Source organism: Clinocottus analis, unplaced genomic scaffold (assembly GCF_023055335.1).
Source record: "Clinocottus analis isolate CAN_PGR_092001 unplaced genomic scaffold, fCliAna1.0.p SCAF_6, whole genome shotgun sequence".
Taxonomy (NCBI): domain Eukaryota; kingdom Metazoa; phylum Chordata; class Actinopteri; order Perciformes; family Cottidae; genus Clinocottus; species Clinocottus analis.
In genome coordinates, this window is record NW_027176218.1 from 19,063,312 (window position 1) to 19,085,673 (window position 22,362).

Genomic DNA, 22,362 nt, shown 5'->3' on the forward strand with positions numbered 1-22,362 from the left:
CCTCTGGGTATAACATATGCTATAAATAAATGTGTCCTGCCATCAAGGATGCATCCATTTAAAATCACCAAAACTGTTATAATTAATATCATAATTAATATAATGTGGTGATTCAATCCCAGTGGGGGAGATTCAATTAATTTATTTATTAACTTTATTCCCTTTGGAGTGATAAAAACCCCAAATCTAATTAAGTGTGGCTTCAGCCGCATGGGGTCATAGACCCCATGCTGGAAGCACACTTCATGTTCTCCTGCGGGCTTATTAAGTGTGGCTTCAGCCGCATGGGGTCATAGACCCCATGCTGGAAGCACACTTCATGTTCTCCTGCGGGCTTATTATTATTATTATTATTCTTCTTATAGTCAAACCACTACTCCTCCCAGAGCGTTGCCAGCACATGCGCAAAAATTACATCGAAACGTGCGGTTTGCGCGGGAATCGTGAGCTATGACTTTTCTAAGAGATTCGCCCGTACGTTTTCCCGAAAAATGCAAAAAACATAAAAAAAATTTCACGAAACGTTCGTAGAGGGTGGCGCGCCAATTAACAGAGTGAGAAGAAGCGACAGAAACTGTTAAAAAAATAAAACGTATTTTGTCTTTACTTCCACAATGTTCACTCTTCATACACCATTGTTGGATAGAAACGTTGGAAATCTTGTCTTCTGTCATAAACTGCGGTCGATAGGAATCCAACAGACTCAGACGTCTTGAAATCGGACTGAATGTGAGAGAAAGTCCACCTCGCTCTGCCATCCGCCGCCATGTTAAATCTCCCTCCAAAGCCACGTCTCCCCTGAAGCTCGTACCTGATTTGTAAATCGCCCGTACAGACACATGTTTTATCGTACAGACTCGCCAGTCACAGTATCTGTTCATCAGGTCTTCCTAACGCTCAATATGCGATATCGAAGCAATAGTGGCTTTTAAAGTACCATTTTTTAAAAATAGTTTGAAAGGAGTTCCACAGCATTTAGGTCTGTTAAGCTCAGCGTAAGGAAGTCCCTTTGAAGTCATCACCATGGCAACCTTTGATCTAACGACCCACAGGTGTTCTCGTTAGGGCAGTTTAACAGACACGCAGACACTTACACACGCACACACAACACAGATGACTTCTGTCTCTCTGTCTGTTTGTCTCACACACACAGACACACAGACACACATACACACACACAAACAAACAAACACATACACAAACAAACAAACACATACACAAACACACACAAACAGACACACAAACACACACACACAAACACACACACACAAAGACGTTTATGTGTGTTTTATATTGTGTAGTTGTCAACACTGTGATCATTAATAAGGTCATATGATATTTCATATACGTTTGTGTGTGTTCAGGACGTTCAGTAGTTTATTTCCTTAAGTCCACAGTCCAGTCTGCCTCTAATCAGTCTGCTGGCGCTAACTTGGTCACCATGACGACGGCAGCACACAGGTGCTTCATATCAGCCAATCAGTTTAACACACAAACCAACTCAAGTGCTTTGGAGGAGAGACGGGCGTCAGAAACAAAAGCTATATATTGCGACGTCTTACGGCAGTAGTAGCCACACTTTCAAAATTTCTTGCGAAATTTTCTAGTTATTATTATTCTTCTTATAGTCAAACCACTACTCCTCCCAGAGCGTTGCCAGCACATGCGTAAAAAATACATCGAAACGTGCGGTTTGCGCGGGAATCGTGAGGTATGACTTTTCTAAGAGATTCGCCCGGCCGTTTTCCCGAAAAATGCAAAAAACGTCAAAAACTGTCAAAAAAATTTCACGAAATGTTCGTAGAGGGTGGCGCACCAATTAACAGAGTGAGAAGAAGCGACAGAAACTGCTAAAAAAATAAAACGTATTTTGTCTTTACTCGCACAATGTTCACTCTTCATACACCATTGTTGGATAGAAACGTTGGAAATATTGTCTTCTGTCATAAACTGTGGTCGATAGGAATCCAACGGACTCAGACGTCTTGAAATCGGACTGAATGTGAGAGCAAGTCCACCTCGCTCTGCCATCCGCCGCCATGTTAAATCTCCCTCCAAAGCCACGTCTCCCCTGAAGCTCGTACCTGATTTGTAAATCGCCCGTACAGACACATGTTTTATCGTACAGACTCGCCAGTCACAGTATCTGTTCATCAGGTCTTCCTAACGCTCAATATGCGATATCGAAGCAATAGTGGCTTTTAAAGTACCATTTTTTTTAAATAGTTTGAAAGGAGTTCCACAGTATTTAGGTCTATTAAGCTCAGCGTAAGGAAGTCCCTTTGAAGTCATCACCATGGCAACCTTTGCTCTAGCGACCCACAGGTGTTCTCGTTAGGGCAGTTTAACAGACACGCAGACACTTACACACGCACACACAACACAGATGACTTCTGTCTCTCTGTCTGTTTGTCTCACAGACACACAGACACACATACACACACAAACAAACAAACACATACACAAACAAACAAACACATACACAAACACACACAAACAGACACACAAACACACACACACAAACAGACACACACACACACAAACAGACACACACACACACACACACACACAAAGACGTTTACGTGTGTTTTATATTGTGTAGTTGTCAACACTGTGATCATTAATAAGGTCATATGATATTTCATATACGTTTGTGTGTGTTCAGGACGTTCAGTAGTTTATTTCCTTAAGTCCACAGTCCAGTCTGCCTCTAATCAGTCAGCTGGCGCTCACTTGGTCACCATGACGACGGCAGCACACAGGTGCTTCATGTCAGCCAATCAGTTTAACACACAAACCAACTCAAGTGCTTTGGAGGAGAGACGGGCGTCATAAACAAAAGCTATATATTGCGACGTCTTACGGCAGTAGTAGCCACACTTTCAAAATTTCTTGCGAAATTTTCTAGTTTATTCTATTCTTGTCTCTGATCTTTTGATGTCAAACTAGTGTTATTATCCAAGCAGAATAATCCCTCTTTGTTTTTTGATTATCAGTAAATTATCAGTTATCGTGAGATGAGGGATTTGGAAGTAGAGCAGTCGCAGGTTTAATTGTGTTTCTCAGCCGGCACATTAAGAGGTTGTAATATATTGTCAGTATTTCAACCTATTTGACGTGAAAAAACATTTTAATACAAGCTTCTTACTTAATGAGAGCTGTCCTGGGCGTGTCTCGCTGCTCACCGCTGGATGATGATGGAGGACTCGGACACGGGATGATGGAGAAGGAAGACGAAGGAAGGGTCGAGGAACGGAGAGAAGGCGGGAGGACAGAGGAGGAAGGGGTCTGGCCCAGGGACTTCTTGCCGTTTCGTAGAAGGCGGAGAGACTTGACTCCAATGGGGTGGACGAGGCTGTGGGTGCTACGGCGACCGGCTGCCTTGCCAGAAGGTCCTGTGCATGCCCGCTTGAGGATTGGCTCCGATCTGGAAACAAAAATCACACAGAGATTAAACAACTTTCCTAATGGATGTTTATTAATGCATAAATTGCAGTTGCAAAATTTTAATGTATCAATAAATGGCTTTCACGTTACATAAATTATCCATTTAGCCAATTAGGTGGACCTCAACACAGAATCAATGTAAGACTACATGCACTACATCTGCACGGGAGTTTCATGAATGCATGTCAAAATAATGCCTTAATGAATAAATGTAGATCTCATGAGTAGTATAAGTATTTATTTTGAAAGCAATTTAGAACATTTAGGTAATAGGTTCAGATTTTATGGCACAGTATTGTTTTCTATTCAATATCACATAATTCACAATCCAAAAGTGCTGGTATAGCACCTGGAAATATGTTATTTCTTATGTTTTACTGACTTAATATGACTGTCCATTTCTAATAATTTACTTTAAATCTGTGTTTAAGTTAATTCATAAGTTGTTATTCCAATGTTTGAGAACATTGATTACCTGTACATATGCTGACTAAAGGGAAGACAGTATTGTACTCACCCTTCACAAATTAGAGTAGAAAGACGTGCAGTATGCAGGCTGGAGACCAAAACGTGTGCTTATGTTCAACCTGTGACTTGTTTTAATAAAAATTGCAAACCGAAGAAGGATGTGTTTGTGGACAGTTCGTTTTGAGGGTGCAACACTGACATAAGGTCAGATTCCCCAAATGTCCTTCAATTGCATTGCTAATGCCAGATAATTCTTAACAAAATGCCATGAGTAGGATCTGATCTGAAGCCCTGCTGGTCCAGCTGGTTCAACCTGCACTGCATATTTTTCATTGGATTTCTGAGTTTCCTGAATGCATTTCAAAACAATGTAGGTTTGCACTGTGTGAGTAGTTAGCCTACTAGCTAACTAACAACAACCTGGCTTCTTGATAGCTACTTACGTCGTGAAAAAAACATCAGATATCTCTTTTCTTTTATGGTGGCATTTTCTTATCTACAAAGCACAAAAGGGTCAACAATATCAATGCTGAGACCAAACAAAATACTAATATAAGACTTTATTATTTCCTGGCGTATTTTAGTAGCTTACCGTGTCAGACTACTGTCAGCTCTCATTCTGCATTTACAACTCACGTAGCTTAGTGTGTTTCTGACTCGCCACTTTCTCACTCGCTGTCTCGAGGGCACATTGGAAGACATTGACATGGATTGAACATAGTATTATACTAGGAATGAAAACCCAGCGTTAAAGTTTCTATACTATTACAGACGAGTGAGTATGCAAATACCTTGTCCAAACTTTGGTCGTGACTAGTCCCTATGGACCCTATGTAAACTTACACCCTTGCAAACATGTCGGTAATATTTATCATTATGGCCAAGTTTGAGACCGAATAGGTCAGATGTGACCAAAAATATTAAATTTCACAATAAATGATGCCAACGTTACATCATTTATTTGTATCCGACATACTCAAAAGCTGAAACGGTCTGGCCCTTCTACATATCCTGCTTTTGAAAGTCTCGACCTGGGTGAATTAGTAATTGAATAACTCGGCGTACATACAATATGAAAGAGGTCAGGGGGCATTCTGAGAGTCAAAGGCCATAAAGGAGCGCAGAGCACCCCTACTATTGTTCCAGTCCGGCCCTCCCGCGTCTCCCGGTTTCCTCACAAATTCAACATGTCGGACAATAACTCCAACAGAGACAAAAGAGATGCTTAGACGACACAATGTTGAGAGAGATATGTCACACGGCCGTGGTACAGTGTCAAGTGACCGTGGTATTCAAGCAGTGTGACCCCTAAGGCAAAGTAAGGGCAGCAAGTCTTGAACTTTGACCCCCTACGAACGAAGATCTACTCAGCAAGGCCGATATGATCCAGGTCCTGAGCGGTAGATTTATTTCTTTGATGTTCGGAGTGGCATTCGACTTTTGTTTTTTAATTCAGTTTGCTCTGACGAGAGAACAAGTATTGTAATTAGCTATTAAAGTCTCCGCCTCTTATGTATTCATCATATTTGCAAGCATGTCAACACTGGTGAAAATAAAAAAAAATAATATTTTATAATTAATTGTATTATGAAATGGATGGGAGTGTCACAGGCGCAGGTCCCTGGTATTTAACAAAGGCTTCAACAGCAAAACATTTTTTTTTTAAATGGAACAGTTGCGGTCAGGGAGGGAAAAAAAAGCACTCCTTTAAATTATGACTTCCCGCCTCTCAGCTGTCCCTCAGCAGCGCCACTAACTCTGAGAGCACCAGAGGCCAAATATTGTGCGATTGCGGCGGCTCTTTCCACAAAGCCGCACAAAGCCGTGAGAAACGTTTGCATAACAGAAACTTAGGTTGGATGATTACAAAAAGTAATCTTCTTAACAGATAGATAAAGCCGGCAATATCACGCGTTCCATGTCTAAAAGGGCTTAAGACCGAAAATATAGAGTTAAAACTGTCGCTAGTTTTCCTTTTAAGTCCCAGTGGAATAAAAAATACATTATCTCAGTTTAAATCAATTGTGTCAATTGTTCATTTCTCTCTCGTGTGTGTCATATGTATATGCCAATGTAGGCAGAGTTTTGCCCAGTGGCATTGGGAGAGACTGCACGTACTCCCCTTCGTTCGCCTCTGTCCTTGCCCACAAACTTTTTGGCAGCCCAATCAAAATGCGAAAGATTTGATTCAAACCCCTCTTGGGACAGTACCCCGCTAAAATATCCTATCACACTGTGAAATGTGTCGCAGTACGAAAGCTAAAGAGGCTCCAACTTCAGTTTCTCTTTTCCTCTTGCGCTACCCCCGTAACTTAGCTGGCATTGGTTTTGTTGTTTGTTGAGTTTTAGGCTTGTTAATAGGACTTACTGATGTTTTCAACATCTGGCAGACAGCATTGTCCGCTTCTGTCCTCTACCGCTAATTTTCCGCCAGATTACACTCAATAATCCCTTTGGTTAAAACAAACCGAAACCACTAAACATGAAGACTAAGCCTGCGAGGAATGACAAGTATGCTTAAAATGCACGCACGCACGCACACACGAGAGTGACAGCCTTTTGTTTTGAGCGGTGTGCCTGTCAGAGGGAGAAAAAAAGGAGGAAAAAAAACGTTACAATGAGAGGATTAGAGGACTATTGTGAAATTCTATGTGGTGCTGAAGGACCAGCTGGTTTTATACCTGAAGACATGGTGGAATAGTGCAACTTTCGAATGGTAAATAAACCAAAAAGTGTGTTGCGCAAAAGGTGCAGACGTCACTCACTTGAGAGCAGCATAGCAACAGGGAATAACTTGTCCTTACCACTGTTAGATGCTTTTACATGAACATTAACGATGTAAAACGATGTTATACGTCATTAACAACTTAAAATGTTTTGAAAGAGAGGTTGTGACGCACAGAATTAATGAGTTGCAAGCGTGTTAGGGTATGTGTGGTTTTCTGTAGCAACCGGGCATCATTTGCACGCGATATAATAAAAGGTAAACACGAGTGTGAGGAGAGCTCATAAAAGGCTGTATTTAAGTAAACTTAAGAAGGAAAGAATCTCTTGTTAACTTTGACAGAGGAAAAATAGAAAGAATCCTGGCTGGAAACAGGACAAACCGCCGTGGGATGTGCACGGCACAGGACAGGAGGGCTCGACAGCGGGTGAATTAAGAGGTGCCTGTAAAAATCTCAAAGGATATTAAACGACAAACCCGACCAAGCCACAGTCTGTTCACCCTTTTGCTGTCTGGAGAGAGATACAGAAGCATCAGCTGCCAAACCACCAGACTTCAGAGTGGCTTCTTTTCCAGGCTGAGAGTCCTGATTTCATTCTCCACCCTCCACATATTTGTTTTGTGTATTTTGTCATCTAGCAAAATGACTACAATCTGCATTTCATTGGTAAGCCCAGTTTTACGATGACAATAAACTAACTTTGGACGACGGTGAGCGGCGGCATTGTGCTCTGACAATAAACGACACCTCACAAATAAGAGGCTGCAGTTTGTGTCCTGCTGCCTTCAGACAACTGCAGGGCTTTAATGAACTGATGAAGCAGCTTTTTATTCAGTATGAAGCAGCTGTGAACTACGGATGTTATCAGAATCCCTCATGTTCATCCACTTGCTGGTAAGTGTTGAATCAAATAAGCCTCTTAACTCATTATTCTGTTATTGCAGCGCATTTGTAAGTGTTTAATGTTGTAATTTGCTTGCTCTTGATGAAAAAATCCTACAGCAGAGTGACGAAGCCCTGGGAGTGGTAAAGTCTGAGACACAATTTCCTGCGAAATATCAACAAATAGCTTTACGTCGCCTCATGTACATCCTCCTTGCTCCCGCCTGTGCACCGAAATACCACAGAGGCCATAGGACTACCAAAAGGTCAGAAAGCTGATTGTTGCACAGCCATGACAAATAGGTGTGAATTTGGGCAATGGTCCAGAAAGACAGTGTTTAAAATGTAAAGGAAAAAGAATGCGAACTGAGATATTGCCACACAAAGTAAATGAAAGACATCATGAGCTTTAGAAAAGGCTTACTATGGGGCTACTGTATTTTAGAGGAGTAAAGATCGGGCAGAAAAATAGCAGCAATATGCTAGAATTTACACAGTGAAAGGTCCACAGTGAAAGTTAAAAGAAACAAGGCATGTCTTTTTGTTAGCAATGTTAAACCTCTCACCCGTCATTTCTCCCCGCTGCATCTGTCATCGTGACGTCGCCGTTGGTCTCCTGCACCACCAGCTGCTGAGCCCCGTCTTTCTGCTGGCTCCGTCTCCGGGTTCTAATCTGAAAAAGAGTGGGCAAAGGAGGGGCTTGAGCCAGATCTGGTAACAAACTCTGTTTCCACCAATTAAAGCCAATGCGGAAGAGTCCGAAACCTTGCATTCTCTCTACTGACCAGCAGGGGGCGACTCTTCTTGTTGTTTAGAAGTCTATGAGAAAATGACTTTACTTCTTGATTTATTCCCTCAGTAAACATTGTAAACATGGGTTTATGGTCTCAATTTCTATTTTCTAGTCTTAAACAACATGATGTTCATTTAATAAATTATGATTAATTTAGAGAAAGATAAAGCAAGGGTATGCTGTAGGGCGGACGACCTTGTGATTGACCGGTCTCTACCGCAACCAAAGATGTATACGTCATCCAAAAAAACTAGGGCTGGGCAAAGTTGAAAAAAATGAATCACGAATAATTGCATGATTTTTCTGTGATTAATCGCATTATGCGCCAAATTCAACAATGAAGTAAAAAACTAGTGTATTGCTGCTTTTATTTTAAAGTAATGTTATCAGAACAATATAACAGCACTCTGTCGCAACAACAAGTTAACATACATACATATAAAGTTTATAAATATACATATATTTTTTTGAACAGGTACTGTGAAGTAGTAAGGATCCCTGTGAGGGACAGATCACTCCTTCTTTGGTCCATGTTCAGTCTGTTGCTTACCTTAAAGATGTATGTTAAAGACCAGCAATTGATTTACTTTATTCAAAAGCAATAAGTGCTTTTCATATTTGTCAGGTTGGTTTTTCTTCCTCAGTGAGAAAAGTCCAGCCTGTGTTGGCTAGAACAAGTGCACTGAACATCTTGTGATGTGAGGAAAGTTCTCATCTTTGAGAGAAGAGTAAAGATCCAGAAGTGATGCTGCTTAAAAGTTCTCTGCATGGGTCAGGAGCTTTGAGCATGCGCGATTATCTTTCAATCTGGACGCGGAACCTGCCGCGACATATACAAGCCCACCTGTGAGAGTATGTGAAGCGGCTCGCGGCAGCAACGCTGCTTGTTGAGAACAGAAGCTACAGAACAATACGTGCTTTACGTCAGGCTCACTTTGTCACGCTGCCTATCTGCTGTGTAACAAAGTCAGGCTACGGAATCGCCTTTAAAGTGAAAGCAGTGTCGCTGTAATGCGTTCATGGCGTTTATCTTATTTATTTATTTTTCATGTTCGATTGACCTCATGCGGGCCGGACTGGGAGAGCCGTGAGATGCCAGGTCTGAACTACTCTGCCTGGAGAGATTTAAAGCGATAAGCTCCTCACAATGCCAAAAAAAAACATGCAGTTAACGCATGATTAAATAGTTAACGCCGTTAAAGGATTGCCAGATTAATCTTGCGTTAACGCGTTATTGTGCCCAGCCATAAAAAAAAAAACTAAAAACAAAACCAAGACCAAGGATAAATCACCAGACTCATGGCTTCAAAACCACAGTCAACAGGTGACGCCACAATGTCCACTTCCTATATACTGAGCAGAGTGAAGCTGCTGAAGATATCTTCCATGAACCAGATGATCCGTCATAGTGAATAGAAATGTCTGGCCTTGCTCCTGAGCCACAGCCCCCACCCTCCTGAGTATGTGTGGTTAACCAGCATTAACAAGGTGCTGCTGAAAGGATGTGTTTTTGGACTTGGTGCAAAAACAAACCTTGGAAAGCACACTTTCAATCCCATTTACAGTACTTGCCATGAAAAGAACATATCCTACTATTGTTCTTTATCCGTTCAGTTAAAAAAAAAAAAAAAAAGCTCACTTAAATTTAATTTGATTCAGTTCATTTTGTATAGCCCAAAATCAGAGTAACAGAAGATAGCAGATGACTGCTAATGATTGATGAATGCAGGTTGTCTGCATTCATCATGATTATGACGGGACGGGCTGCCGGTGTCACCGACAGTGTCACCCGACGCTCTCACTAGATTTTCCAACTTTTGTAGCTCGTGCCGTGACACTGAGCCGGAGTTTTTAGTTTGGAAATTTCTATAATCTAGCTCGCTGTTGCCGACACCATGCTTGAACAAGACGAAGAGTCTACAGCTCAGGTCGCAGCCCTGAGGCTGTACTTAGTTAACGGCAGTGCTTGAAGTTAAATGCCAACATGCTCCATGTTAACGATGACAAGGCTGATAGGGATGTTGACCTGATGACCATCATCGTTACAATTTACCTGCAAGAACAACAAATTAGGAAGGTAAAGAGGAAAATTAGAGATCTAACTCAGGATTAGGGCTGTCAGCGAATGTTTGAAATTTGAATATATATTCGAATAGTTGTTAAAAAACGAATTTCGAATGTGAAAATTAATATTCAAATGTAAAAAATAAAAATTAAAAAAAAAGGATTTTGTAGGAGAATTATTGGGAATCTGGCAACCCCCGCCGCAGCCGCAACGAAGTGTCCTCTTCCACAAACTCAAATCTGGTCACCCTGACCTATGTGGAAAATGGCGGAAAGTGCAGAACCCAGCTTGACCGCAGCAGAAAACGTGATATGAACCCTGTTGTCCCTGTTGTAAATATTGCAAGTATAGGCCGTAAGGTGAACCCCGTTATCATGTCATCCCGCTCCACAGTCATACATCTACTCGATCTTTAGCTCATAAAAAAGAACGGGTCGCTCTAAGCTGCCAAAAACAAGTTTTTCGCTGAAATACCGGTCGATTATTGATGCGGCGATGTTTTATGCCGAACTAGTTTCTTCAGAGCGTAACAGGATATTTATCACAAGTGGTGGTGACAAGGTGCTCAGTGTTGCCAGATTGGTGATGGCGAAGTATCATACCAAAGGTTCAAAACGGTTGTATTTGGAGGATAATTATCCTGCATCTGGCAACACTGAGATCGATCGACCAACGACAGTTCTCTCTACAGTCAGAGCTCGTGCAAGAAGGTGGAATGTGAGGGAGATACTGTTCAAAACGTGTGAGGGCGTAATAACAAGTTTGTGAAAGACCTAGAGAAACACAAATATCCAACGAGGCAAAATCTCGGACATTTTTGGAATCACTGCCGAACGCATTTTTTAGGTCTCGAAAAGAGGACATGTCCGGAAAAAAGAGGATGTCCGGTTACTATCTAAGCTCGAGTTAGCTTACTATTCAACGACAAGCAACTTGAGGCTACATCTCCAGAATGTGCACCCAAGAGAACACGGCATAAAATGTGAAAGTTCAGCGAAACAGCCACGTCTGGATACGTATTTTGCATCGTCCGCCACAAGTTGAGAGTGAGTGAGAGTGTGAGAGAGAGAAAGAAAGAGTGAGAGTGTGCGAGCGAGAGGCCAAGGTCTGCTGTCTTGGCCATTAGTTCATTTACTTGTTTTTGTGTAGGTAATATGTCGTTAAATATATTTAAACTTAAATAAATTACCTATACAAGTAGTTATGTCTCGTATTAATTTGTCCTGTTATTGATGTGCCAGAAAGTCGAATATATTCAAATATATGAGTTTTTTTCAAGGGAATATTCAAACGTCATTTTTGAACAATTTTTTACAGCCCTACTCAGGATAGGATGATGGGAGTGAGAATGATTTAAAGAGGGTGACAGAGTGGAAGAGGTGGACCATCTTTATCCCCAGCCGAACCCAGAGGGCTGTCAACATCGAGACGACACGCTACAAAATGTATTCCAATCCTAAGAAACATGCTTTGGGCAGAGCTTTCAATCATTTATAATGACCAATGTGATGCAACAGATGGCAAGGGAGAGACTACTTTCTTTCCTTTCGATGAACACAGAACTATGCTGGGTTACAAAAAAATATATATATTCTGAACCGCTGTATTCCACAAATGACTGGGAAAAGAAAACCAGAGAAAAACACAATTTATTTTATCTTGTAGTAGATGGTGTTTTTACTGGAGTTTTTGAAATGGTTGAACTAAATGTATATATATATATATATATATATATATATATATATATATATATATATATATATATATATATATATATATATATATATATATATATATATATATATATCAAGTCTATCTACCTAACACATCCATAATTAACCTCAGCCTTCGGAGGGAGGTAACTGCTACTACGCTGGCAGAAGGGACGAAAACATTCAGAAAAACTTAGTTAGCAAATATTATGAAATCTCAACTCTGTGAGAACAGAGATAATCTCTGTTGTGTCTGAAGTGTGAGTGAGGCTTGCTGCCCGGTCTGGTTTTAGCAGAAGGATTGGGCATCTAAATGGCACTGTTGAAACACTCTGCCCTTTGTTCTGGACTTGCAGATCGCTGCTGGCTCTCAGTGGATCCTGATTTCCTTAATGGCTAAAGAAAACCCTATACTGTTTAGAAAATAGCCTTACTGCATTATTCACATTGTTTACCGATGAACCAACATTAAAAGCCTCATTTTACTGGCACAATCAAAACAGCCGGCGCAAAGTGATGGGTCTTTCAAGGACATAGTGAGAGTTGCCAAGCACACCTGCCACACACATGCACATGCACACGATGGGTTAAGTGGAATATGATTTGAAAGGTATAGCGATTAATCATTAGCCAACTGTGCAAATCACGTGACAAGCAAACATATAGGAAGGAAGTAATATTGTTGTTGGCAGGAAGACGAGGAGAAGATAAAATGGGAGACAGCTATCGTAGCTCTGTCCAAAACTAACTTAATCTGACAATTATTTTACTCTAAGCTAAGGGGCTGCTAACTGTATCCTTGCACTGAATGTACAGACACGAGAGTAGTATTATTGCTCATCTAACTCCAGACGAGACAGGGATTATGTACAGTTTCAAAAATTCTAACTTTTGCATGGACAGTTAAAAGATTATGTTATGATGCAAAATTGCCAAAACTGATATCAGTCAAATAATCCATATGATACTCTTATGTATTTGTCAATCATCTATATGATTGCATAAATACAACATTGCTTTAAAATGGGAATGCCGCAGCTACCAAACAAGTTAGAAAAGAACCAGTTGCTTTAGAGTGGTCTAGTTTTTTAGTGAAATAAGTTCCGAAGAAGGTATAGTTGTGAAGACGATGCTTAAACCTCAAGAGCTTTACCTGAGCTTGTGTTAGTGAAGACGAGGTCCGACTTCGGAAAACTCGTCCAGGGGCAGGACTGCGTTGTCTGGGCTTGGCCTGTGTTGGAGAAGGTCGCGCTTCAGCCCTCTTTCTACCCATTGGGTCCAACAGGTAGCGCTGGGCTAGGCGCATCATGCGGTTCAGCACACTTTTAGCCCCAGCAACAGATTCTGTGAGAACAAAAACAAAACAGAAATCATCAAAGACTTTTTTCGAGTGTAATAAGCCCCATGAATCTTGGGGCCATCTTATTACAATCAAACAACCATGTTTGCGTACATGCAGGGCCGAAGCAGGTCCAAAATCATGGAATGTGATACTGTTAACAAAATGAGTTATCGTTCCATTACAGGCATACCCACCCCCCGACAAACTAAATCGCCTTTGTGTATGTATGCGTTTGTGTGTATGAATGTGTCCTTGTTTTACACAAATTATTGTTATCAGTGGCTCACCATGTTGACTCAGGGGGCAGAACTGGCCTGCTTAGGCAAGCTGTGAACACAATGACCCACTTATACAATGTACTGTCCGTGTTTGTGTGCAAGCAGCACACGTGCAAACAGACGCAGGGGCTCATGTTTCACGATACAAAGAGGGGGCGTGATATGTTTTACTCTCAAGAAAACCCGGTTTGCTTTTCTGTCTCAATAACACGACAACGAAAACTCCAACACTGGTTTAGCATTAATAGCATTTCTGCTAACTCCTACAACTTTTTTTTGCAGAATGCCATTCTAAAAATGTGATGCATTTGCTTTTAAACTTTTTTGTTGAGCAAGAGCACTTTTATATGTGGTCCTGGAGCCATGATACCCTGGAGAAAAAAATGGTACACCATTTTATTGAAATGACACAAACTCCTTAGATTAAGGTTAGATTAAGTTTCTAAATAAACAGTTTGCAAAAAAACGCAAACGTCCCCTAAGTAATGTTTAATTACATGTGGTAAAAGATATTAGATGAACCCACACCCAACAACATAACAAAGTAATTACAACCTAAGCTAATGTGCAATAGCACTTCCTAGATGGACCTTTAAAAATGTACAGAACTCATCAATTTAGAAACTTCAAAACAACATCTGTTTATTAACTACATTATGAACAAACTCTAAAAAACAGAAACTACAACGACTATTATAGCCAAATCAAAAAGTGCTGTACAAATAAAAAACTGACTTACCTGACCGACTTTAAAATGTTTAGAAACTAGTATTATTGGATACATTTTCTCAGACGTAACAGAAGTTTAATTTGCCAATAGAGTTTTGCTGACAAAAAAAGATTCTTCTTGTGGCATGTTTGGTATGTTTGGTGAGGGGGTGATGAACTGTGGTGGTAAAACTGGAAGCCTTCGCTTGTTGCACAATGGAGCCTCCGGCTAACATGTTGTTTTAGGCTTTTCAGTCTTTCGGCTGGCCAATGGCAAAGCTACTCAGTTCAAATATTACCGAGGCTTGTCTTGTAGCAGGATTGAGACTTAATGCACTGTTCTGCAGGCTTGTACTTGTCAACCCTTTTCTATTCAAACCGGCTTCATGTGGAAACCGCTGTCTTGATAGTGATTTAGTGCCATTGACATCTTATTTTTCTGCATTAGCTGGCACCATTCAGCAGTCAGGCTAAGATATATGGGCGTGGGAGGTACCCGTTGCATAGAATAAGGTCGTCCTAGCAAAGCCCCCCAAAAAACCACAAAAAAAACAAATGACACCAATGTTTAAAATGTAGCGATAAACATGTAGAGGCGTAGCACGCACACACTCACCGGTCTCAGTGGTCTGTTCCCCTTCTAGAGGTGTCTGTGCATTTTCTTTTTCTTTACATCCGCTGACTTGGGTTGGTAGTGTAGCCTTCGGTTGTTGACACGGTTCTGAGAAAGAGAGCACTATATTTAATATCAGGCTACATGAGCTGCTTACAGTGTAACTATTTGAGGACAAGTTGTTTTGTGGGTAATCAGGCCAGCGAAGGGGCAGAATGTCAGACGTCTGCTGAGGTAAAATAAGAGGTTTCTCAAAGGGACTCTGGTGTACTGAAACAATACCGTTTTTGGCCACAGGGACCGCCAAAATCAACACAAAAAGAAATTGTGTACCGTCAGTGAAATACGGTGCCTTTAGCCCTTATGGAAACTTTGCACAATTCTTCTGGTTTTCCAACTGTCAACTCCACTCTCATCAACCTGGTTTTCAACAAGCATTTAGTAAGAGACAGATACGTTTCTCAGAAGGAGAACAATCAATTGAAGCTGATGTTGCTCCGTGTCGGCTGGGGGTATGAATAAATAGCTATTGTTTGTTAACAAGTTAGCCTCAATTACTTTATATGAAATTGTCCAGCTCGCTCTGCTGCTCCCAAGCATAGCCTAAGAAGTGGACGTAGTCATTGTGACGTCACCCATTGGATTGTGGACTGCTGTTTGGAAGCTTTGAGCAATTTCATTTTCCATCTTGGATTATGGGCGACGCCATGTTTTTTTTCTTTCCCTCAACCAATGAACAGAAGTTACCATAATTGCAATGTGGAGAACTGACGTAGACATATCTGGTAGCAGCAGCTACCTGTCAATCGTAGTAAGCCCGCCCTAAAACAGTCTCTGTTTTATGGTCTAATTTGACTCTAAAATGGACCATCATTTACTAAATGAACATCATGCTGTATTGAAGAAGACTTAAAACTAGAGACTGAGACCATAAACTCAATGAGGGGGAAAAAAATCAAGAGAGAAGTAGAGGCGTTTTCTCATAGGCTTCTATACAATCAGTTGTCGGCCCCTGCTGGTGAGTAGAGAGAATGCAGGTTTTAAGACACTTCCGCATTGGCTTCACTCAGCAGAACAAGAGGCTGTACCCTGCTCCCAAGGGAGCAATACTTTTTTTTTTATTTTAATCAATGAGCTTTTACTTAATACATTAGTTAAGGCAGCTTGGGTACTTTCTAAAGTTGTCAGAAGTTGCTATTAAGTTCTTCTTGACAGTAATCTGAAGATTGCTGATGAACCCTTTTTCCTCCATTCTTACACACAATGGCTGCGTTTCCCAGATTCGATCATTCTTAAGGACTTAAGAAGGCTCGAAAGAAGATTCGGCTAAGAAGGAGCGCTAAGATACGAGTGTTTCCAAGACGCGTTTTTAACTGCCTTCTTAAGATCTCGCCAAAGAAGCTTCCTAAGACGCTCAGCGGGAGCTGGTGTCAGATATAACTTTCCCTGACGCGGCTGCAGTGAGCGTTTGGTCGCTAACAAGGTTGTTAAGAGTGGGTCAGACTGATCTTACGTTTGCTTCTTAGCGAAAGAGCGTCTTAAGCTAAGAACGACTCTGGGAAACACATCGTTCTTTCACAGCGCTCTTAGAGCGCTCCTAAGACGCACTTAGCGCTTAAGAGCATCTTAACGAATCTAGGAAACGCGGCTAATAGCTGCTCTGCAGTATGTACAATAAAAGCTGTTGGTAAAGTTTAGTTTTAGTTTTGACAAGTTTTTAAGTCTGCCATGTGTCATTATTAAGTCAGATTAACGAGCAAGTCCCTGGACAAGAGTTTACCATGGCAGCGTAAATGATTCTGGTCCGGCTTTTATGTTTTCAGTCACTGGGCTGAGATGAAGTCAGCGTGTGGGTTTGTGTCCTGTGGGAGGCTAGAAAAGTGACTTCTAATTTGTAACAGCACATATTGGTGTTTTAACCCCAACTTCAAGGATACGGCTTTAACCAAACAGGAAGAGACGATAATAAAGTGCGGTGTCTTCCGGGCCTAATGCGAGGTCTTTGCGGAGTCCTGAGTAGGGTTATCTTTGATGTTAAAACAACTCCATTTCCCAGACACACCTTCCTCTCTGTCGACAGCCCATGGCTCTCTCCCTCTGTCTCATGTGCTCTCTCTCTCCTTCTTTCCCTTCCTTCCTCCCTCCGATCTCTCAATCACTGTCAGACATTGGATAAGGAGAGGTTCCCTTCCAGAGCCAACTTAAAAAAACGCTTGACGAGTCACAGCGTGTCTCCTATCAGCCACCCAGAGACTAACTGGATAGGAACATATGGCGTTTAAAAAAAGGTAAATTAAGAGGGGAAATTAGTCAGGTATTGTAGGTTGGACAATACGTCTTCCCCATCCTCCTGTTTAATATTCACTTCCAAATATAAACCCCTTTTAACAACGCTTTGCTTCTCTTGAATGATAGGATACAAAGCCAGTCACATTTGACTTTTATATTATAGTGATAAATATTTTCATAGAGCCAAAATAGCTGCACCCAAACACCCTACAGATGCACAAACACTGGTGAGCTCACCTGCACAGTTTCTGTATGACTCAGGGTTGTAATGAAAAGGTCTGAGTGACTGATTTATCGCTGGGGATCAGCCCTGTGCCGGTCCTACGTCTCCCTCTGAAGCTGCCACCCGGCAGCCAGTTTCCTTCTTACACAGTTTAGATGCTCTTAAAAAAAAGTCTTTACTTTTCAAATGAAGCACTGCACAATATACAGAATAGTTTCTGTAACTAATAAATCCTGACATTTACAGAAATCAATATTCTTTCCATTGCATGCAAGCAATAATAGGAAAACTTCAAGTGAGGTCATTTTGCAGACATAGAGACTAGCAGAGATTCAACGAGTGATCTGTTTCTATGTTTTTAAGTATGAAGACTTGAAAACTGATTAACTTTTAGAAATGTTTATTTTGGCAATCATCGTACATGTCTCAGGAACCTACACTCTTATATTATATTGTCTTATTGGGGAAAGTTTTCATACTTTGAAAACACACAACTATATTGATTGTTGTTAGTTTGGATCAGATTGCTGCCAAAACTCAACAGAACAAACTCAAACTGTGCCTGAGTGCAACCTATGACGACATAGATGAACGAGTGAAGCTGCTGCTGACAAAGTGCAAGGGTCGCGTTATGCTGGAACAGAACTAGACTTGTATAGCGGGTCGTCCAACAAGCAAAAAAGGCGTCCGCTGGAGAGAGAAGTTCAAACCTTGGCTTTTTTCTCTCTTGTCCTAAGCTGGCCAATCATGGACTAAAGTTGCTTTGAATGTCGGATTCTTCGCTTCAGAAATGTCCAGACACAAACCGTAACCCTCAAATTAGACATCAGAAAGTAGTGGGATGGCTTCTTTCCCGAAAATGCCGTCTCTAGAGAATCAGTTGAAAGGTTTGGAGTGAACTCACAGTAGAGAAAAATTAAGACAAAAAAGATTTTTGGAAACAAAAGTGGCAAACAGGTTTGAATGACAGAGATTTAAGTCTTGTGGAAATGTGTCTTTCAGTCCACTGGGGCTGCACAGACAAAGAAGAGCTGGGGGTGAAATTACAGGCAGAGACAGAGAGGGAAAGATAAGTTGTGCATATTTTAACGATTGCAGTAGTTTTTGTAGTCTGTCATGTTGAGTGTAGTTTGAATAAAGTGTGATGGTGTTCTACCGTTCCTCTGGGACAAAGTATTTGACATTCATTAGGGTGAAAACACAAATCCTCGAGTTGATGAGAGTTGAAACAGACTCTTTTTGCAAGTATAAAAAGCTAAATCCACCATTTTTGCGCTGGTTTTCCTTCTCTATTTCAGAGTCTACAGGCTTTTAACACAGTTGTCCTCACTTTGACATGTCCTAGCTTTAATGACACTCGTCGTTTAAACTCATTAAAGTTCAACAGAAACTGGCTCGGCATCAAAATGGCTGCTTCAAATAAATTAATCTTGGATCCAGTTCAGCCTTAATTTAACTGCCTCCTCCAAACATACAGTAGCTCATTAAAGAAGAGGTTGTTCTGTCATACTGAATTAAACTGGTGGTCTGAAAAGATAAAATGCTTTATTGAAGTGGGAGGAGAAATAATTTATCTTTTTGTAAATTCATATCAAGGCCAAATAGCATAAAAAAAGAAAGAAGTAAATCCTTTGGATTTATTAACAGAGCGACATATCTTAGACTTATCTCTGACAGCTGTCAGATAATCAAATAAGTCCATCAAAGAAGAGCCTTAGCTACTCACTTTACTCGTCTGATGCCAAAATAAGGGTTTACACTAACCCTATAATGATAGATGCCAAAGCGCACACATATAAAACACCCTATTCTGTAATGACAGGGTTAAAGACATGTTGGCAAAGCCATTGACAATTCTTAGCCAAACGAGTGGCTTGACTTGAGGAGTGGTAAGGCTGCATTTATCCATCAGTCTAGCATTTTGTTCCTCACTGAAATATCTCAACTACTTTTGGATGGAGCACCATGAAACCTTATGGTCTGTTAAGGATGAATTTCCATGTCTTTGGTGAACGCAAAGCTGCTAGCGTGATTGTAGACTTGTCTATTGAAAAAGTAACTTAATAAATACACTTATTGGAGGTAGTGAATTACATAGGCAGTCACTTTATCACACTACTGACTGATTGTGGTCACTCAGTAGTGTGACCACAATCACAGTGTTCATTGCAACGCAAGTTATCTGCACAAACAACAATTCTGTCCTCTAAACTGACAAAATCGAGGACTCTGGAAGAGTCCACCCCAGAATTACAAAGCAACATATGGTCATCTCCCACAGTCCTGACAAATAAATATAGCAATGAACCAACTGCAGTGTGACGTAAAGACAAGTTAGGTAGTTGACATTACTGTCCCTGCTTTTAAATTTTTACAGATAAAAAAAAAAAAGACTTGGTTGCCGGCAACCCAGTCCCAGATTAGTACAAAAGACAATAGATGGACGAATGGACTCGGGTGGATGGGAATGGGTGGATGGAAGCGAAATGTCCAGAATAGACACCACGGTTTTATGATATCTTGATGACTTATGGTGATTTATTAACCTAGGCATTTAAATATCTCAAACTATCTGACAGAGCTGTAAGTGGGTTAGGATTGTGATCGTAAGGGATAAGGGGGGCTTGGTCAGGCTGAAACATGTTGAGTTTCATTGTAAGGAACAACATTTCTACTGTATTTCAAGTTAAAGCAAAACACATTGTTGCAGGAAGACATTTTTTTCTCTAATTCTTTGCCAAGTGTAATGTCTATAATATGCTTGAAGATTTACTTGACTACGATCATGGAGCATTTCATTAAAGGTTGTAACCACACAGACAATAGATCATCAATACCAAATGTGATCAATTGCAAACAGGTCACCAAAAGCACAGGGTATAACAAGCTCTAAAAATATTTCACAAAATTGTACATGGTGTGGAGAGGTTAAGGGTTTAGGTTGTGTGGGACAGTCAAAGTTATAATTACAGGTCCGACTGACGTTAGTCTTAAAATCAAGCCATGCATACACAAGTACATTATACTCAGACAGACACACGGATATATGAAAAAAGATGACATAACACAAACAGTGATGAGGTAACTTTAAGCTATTAAATAAAACATATGGTCCAAATCACAACTCTCAAACAGAGAATGTCAGTGTCGGTGAGCTCAGCGCCGGGGTTTTCTCTATGACTCAGGGCGATAATGAGAAGGTACGAATGACAGTGTGTTTTACTCCCCACTCTCTCTCCCTCCCTGTCTTTCTCTCTCCCTCTCTCAAAGTCAGTTTCAGATGACAGAGTGCTCTGCTGATTCCTCAGTGTCCAGGAATTAATGCTGATGACACACAGCCTTTTGAAGGTTGTGTTTTGGTGTGTTTGAAGCCTCTGCCGTCCTCTGGGAGATGGCGTGGGCAAGCACACCTGCAGCTGGGATTGAATAAGCTCTAATGTAAGGCCGGGCTCAGCAGATCCTGTGGCCTGGGAGCTCCCTGACGCTGCTGCAATGGGAAGCTTTGAAGTGCTGATCATTTACAGAGGGGAGGGGGGAAGTAGACAGAGACCGGGCTAGGTCAAAACCTGGTATCAGACCTGCAAACTGCAGTGAAAAAGATGACAAAATACAAAACTGGAATCAGGTAGGCGGAGCTTGGAGCTTTTCTGGTGTCCAGACGAATATAAGAAAACGGACACAGAAAACGTCCTGAAGGAACGACTGGAATGAGGAAAAAACCATAATCAAAATTGAAAGATTCTACTTCTGCTCTCTCTCTATTGTACAGTTGACAGATAATGTAAATTCAACATGGAGAAGAGGAGAGCCAGAAAACAAGCCATAATTGGAGAAAGGATGTTATCCAGCAGTTCTCAAGATTGCAAAACCCTCGAGTAATGTGATGACCCAAGGGCAAACCTCCGTTTGGACTGTGGATTGTTTTATGGTTTCTTTGAGGTAATAAGAGTCTATCATGCTGAGCTTAGCTTACAAGGACTGAAATCAGATTTGTTTGGTCAGGGTTGACACCAGAATGACCTTAAAAAAATAAATAAAATGATGCCACATTAATTTTGCTACCTGGAAACAATGCTATGGCTATAATGATATAGTCAGTTATGAGAAGCAGTTTTTTTTAATTATTATTATTGATAATGTCTTAATTTATTGCTCAAATACCAAATCATTTGAACCATCATCTAGTGTAGTAATTGGTGGCCTTTATCTAGTCGGGATCTGTCTGGTTCAGCTCATTGAGTGATTGACCGACCAGTGACATCCATATTATCTTCCCTGTATTTAATCTGAGCAGCGTGTCAACTAAAGACATGTATACAATAAGTGAAAGTTACCACATTTGGAACATGGAGGAGTGACTTAGAGACTGTTGGTAACAGCGAAATGTCAATCACAGTCGCCCCGCCCTAAGGCATACCCTGCTTTAAGGTCTATTTGACTCTAAATGGACCATCAATGGACTTTCTCATAGACTTCTATACAATCAGACTTCTTTTTGAAATGGGAGGAGTGCTGGTCAGCAGAGAGAATGCAAGTTTTAGGACACTTGGTGTCAACGTGTCTCGAACAAAAGTGTTAACAACTTGGAATAGTAATAATAATAACAAACAGCTGGATCAGTAAAGATTGCACTGAGTTGGTTTGATGAATAACTCATATTTTCTTCTTTTTAAATGAACCAAGACTGTGAAAATAAATCATCATTCGTCACTGATTAGGCACACTTTAATGCCGCACAACCGGTTTCCATATTTCTAGAAAAAGTAAACTATGGTTTACTTTACCATTATTAATCGCAAATCATAGTCGTCTGAAT

At 40.8% G+C, this 22,362-nt stretch overlaps 1 protein-coding gene across 4 annotated transcripts in view; it reads right to left on the reverse strand.

Annotated features, from left to right (window-relative positions):
• Positions 1-22,362, reverse strand: part of si:ch211-266k8.4 (carabin) — a 79,449-nt gene that overhangs the window by 18,991 nt on the left and 38,096 nt on the right. For 2 of the 4 annotated variants that reach the window (XR_011080119.1, XM_068603242.1), the window contains exons 11-14: positions 15,038-15,142; positions 13,247-13,437; positions 8,090-8,196; positions 3,186-3,427 (exon numbers count right to left, since the gene is read on the reverse strand). Coding sequence is in view for 2 of the 4 variants with exons in the window: in XM_068603242.1 (XP_068459343.1) it covers positions 3,186-3,427; positions 8,090-8,196; positions 13,247-13,437; positions 15,038-15,142 (645 nt within the window). In the remaining 2 variants the exon portion in view is untranslated. Of the gene's footprint in view, positions 1-3,148; positions 3,428-8,089; positions 8,197-13,246; positions 13,438-15,037; positions 15,143-22,362 lie in introns of all 4 variants that reach the window. The other 2 variants (XR_011080118.1, XM_068603241.1) reach the window with 1 other exon arrangement.